The sequence below is a fragment of the Grammomys surdaster genome, unplaced genomic scaffold (assembly GCF_004785775.1).
Source record: "Grammomys surdaster isolate TR1022 unplaced genomic scaffold, NIH_TR_1.0 125889, whole genome shotgun sequence".
Taxonomy (NCBI): domain Eukaryota; kingdom Metazoa; phylum Chordata; class Mammalia; order Rodentia; family Muridae; genus Grammomys; species Grammomys surdaster.
The window spans coordinates 4,125,682-4,128,551 of record NW_021620714.1 but is presented as its reverse complement, the minus strand read 5'-3'; the positions used below and the strand labels follow the sequence as shown (position 1 = coordinate 4,128,551).

Genomic DNA, 2,870 nt, shown 5'->3' with positions numbered 1-2,870 from the left:
AGGGTTAGGGTTAGGGTTAGGGTTAGGGTTAGGGTTAGGGTTAGGGTAGGGTTAGGGTTAGGGTTAGGTATTTGAATACTCAGTCCTCAGTTGGTGGAATTGTTTGGGAAGGATTATGGATCTGATGTGGTCTTGTTAGAGGTGGCATTTCACTGGCTTTTCAAAAGCCTATGGCATTCTCTATTCACTCTCTGCCTCATGTTGTCTCAAGATGTGAGCTCTCAGCTACTACACAGTGCCATGCTTGCCTGCCTGCTCTGTGCTCCCTGCCATGACGGTCATGGATGCTCACCCTCTGAAACAGTAAGCCTCCAATAACTACAAGTTGCATCTCATCACAGCAATAGAAGTCTATGTTATAAATAAACCCTTTCTACTTTGACTACCCCTTTTTTTTTCTTTCTTTCTTTTTTTTTTTTTTTTTTTTTTGGTTTTTTCGAGACAGGGTTTCTCTGTGTACCCCTGGCTGTCCTACAACTCACTCTGTAGACCAGGCTGGTCTCGAACTCAGAAATCCACCTGCCTCTGCCTCCCACGTGCTGGGATTAAAGGCGTGTGCCACCACTGCCCGGCTTGACTACCCTTTTTAAGCTGACTTTTGTTAGGTTATTTTCTTCCTGCAACAGACAGGAAACTAAGACCATGGCTGTTGTGATCCAATGAGACCTGACCTTCTCTGGATGATGGCATGTGGATTCTGGGATATGGAAGTGGTTTTGTGTGATTAAAGCTGTGGTAAGCCCCGTCCATAATGTTATTGTTTGTGTAGCCCATACACAAACCCTCGGCCCAGGGAGTTGCACTATTAGAAGGTGTGGCCCTGTTGGAGTAGGTGTGGTCTTTTTAGAGTAGGTGTGTCACTTTGGGTGTGGGCTTTAAGAGCCTCATCCTAGCTGCCTGGAAGTGAGTATTCTGCTAGCAGCCTTCAGATGAAGATGTAGAGCTCTCAGCTTTTCCTGCAGCATGTCTGCCTGGATGCTGCCATGCTCCTGCTTGATGATAATGGACTGAACCTCTGAACCTGTAAGCCAGCCCCAATTGAATGCTGTCCTTATAAAAGTTGCCTTGGTCATGGTGTCTGTTCACAGCAGTAAAACCCTAACTAAGGCGCATATGTATGGAGAAAGATCATGAAGAATGAAGGGCATCGAGCTGACAGAGCTAGAGAAAATCTCATGATTGTGTTTGCACTGCTGGCTCCAGCCATATCCAAAGCTGGAAGAGCCACCTCAAGATTTCTCAGACCTTCCCTTTTCTAAGTAAACTACCATGCCCTGGTTCCTGCTGCTTGCAACCAAAAATCTCTGCTTACTAACCCATTAGTATCATTGGCCTTTTCAAAGGCCAGAAGGCCTGCACTCCCAAGACCTGAAAAACTTGGATCTGGGCTGGGGAGATGTTTTTAGATCACAGAAAAGGAATAGAAGTATTGAGAAGCTTGGTGAGATTAAAGCCAGTCATGATCCCTGGCTCAGCCCTAATGCTCTTTCATGGAGTCATTGACCTCCCATGGCCTGCAGATGTTCCTCCCATGGCCTACAGATGCTCCTCCCATGGCCTACAGATGCTCCTCCCATGGCCTGCAGATGCTCCTCCCATGGCCTACAGATGTTCCTCCCATGGCCTGCAGGTGCTCCTCCCATGGCCTACAGATGCTCCTCCCATGGCCTGCAGATGCTCCTCCCATGGCCTACAGATGCTCCTCCCATGGCCTGCAGATGCTCCTCCCATGGCCTGCAGGTGCTCCTCCCATGGCCTACAGATGCTCCTCCCATGGGCTACAGATGCTCCTCCCATGGGCTACAGATGCTCCTCCCATGGCCTGCAGATGTTCCTCCCATGGCCTATAGATGCTCCTCCCATGGCCTGCAGATGCTCCTCCCATGGCCTGCAGATGCTCCTCCCATGGCCTGCAGATGCTCTTCCCATGGCCTGCAGATGCTCCTCCCATGGCCTGCAGATGCTCCTCCCATGGCCTGTAGATGCTCCCTGAAGTTCCCAAGAGACACTCACTCACTCCTGGTGTCCATGTACCTGGTACATCAGCTTCTCTCTGGCGTTGTGCTCAGTGAGGTCCTCAGGGGATGCCACGGTCAGCTGTACAAGGAGGAAGCCTCCATCTTCACCTGAAGGTTGAGGATAGACAAGAGATGATGCAAACACATCTGACTCATCTCCATCTCCAGCCTGGGCCCCTCTCCACACGTGTCTACACTGCCACCAGAAAACGTGTGTGCATCTACATGGATCTAACATTTTGTTCAGTGCAAACCGAAAGGAGGACCCCCTTCCTAGAGTAATTATGCCTACTGCAGTGTCCCCCTGACCAATGAAAGAAGTACATGGTGTTTTAGGGTACCCCCGTATTTGAAAAAGCCAAAGAGAAGAGCAAAGAAGGGAAAAGGCCTGGAGTCCATGGATGAGTCAGTTGGAGAGGACCCTGGGCAGAAAGAGTGCTGGAGAGGGGTGGCCCTCTGAGGGTTGCCCTGAAAGAATGCTGGGGAGGAGCTGGTCCTCTGGGGGTGCCCTGAGCTGAGTGCTGTTCTTCCAGCAGTAAGTTGGTAGTGTCAAGAGGTCTCCTAGCTGAGCCTTTCTGCCTTTCCAACTCTACCAGAAAGTTTTTGTTTTGTTTTGTTTTGTTTTGTTTTTTGTGATAGCTAGCCAGTCCTAGGCTAGGGATTCCTAAGTTAGTCCCAGCAGCCTATAGGGTCATTAGTTTCTGGAGAACTTTCCCTAGACTCCCTGACCTGGCACTGACTGTTTTTGTGCCTAATTGTCACCAAGCCAAGGAAATGAATAATCTGTGAGGTTGTGGATTTGGAATTTAAGTGCTCAGAACTCTCTCCTGAGTCCTTCAAGTGGTTCAATGG

General features: G+C 49.5%; 1 protein-coding gene across 1 annotated transcript in view; it reads right to left on the bottom strand.

Annotated features, from left to right (window-relative positions):
• Positions 1-2,034: 2,034 nt before the first annotated feature.
• Positions 2,035-2,870, bottom strand: part of Muc20 (mucin 20, cell surface associated) — a gene marked incomplete at its 3' end in the record, with an annotated part of 6,397 nt that continues 5,561 nt past the window's right edge. The window contains exon 3 of the mRNA XM_028752318.1: positions 2,035-2,126. Coding sequence (XP_028608151.1) covers positions 2,035-2,126 — 92 coding nt within the window. The remainder of the gene's footprint in view (positions 2,127-2,870) is intronic.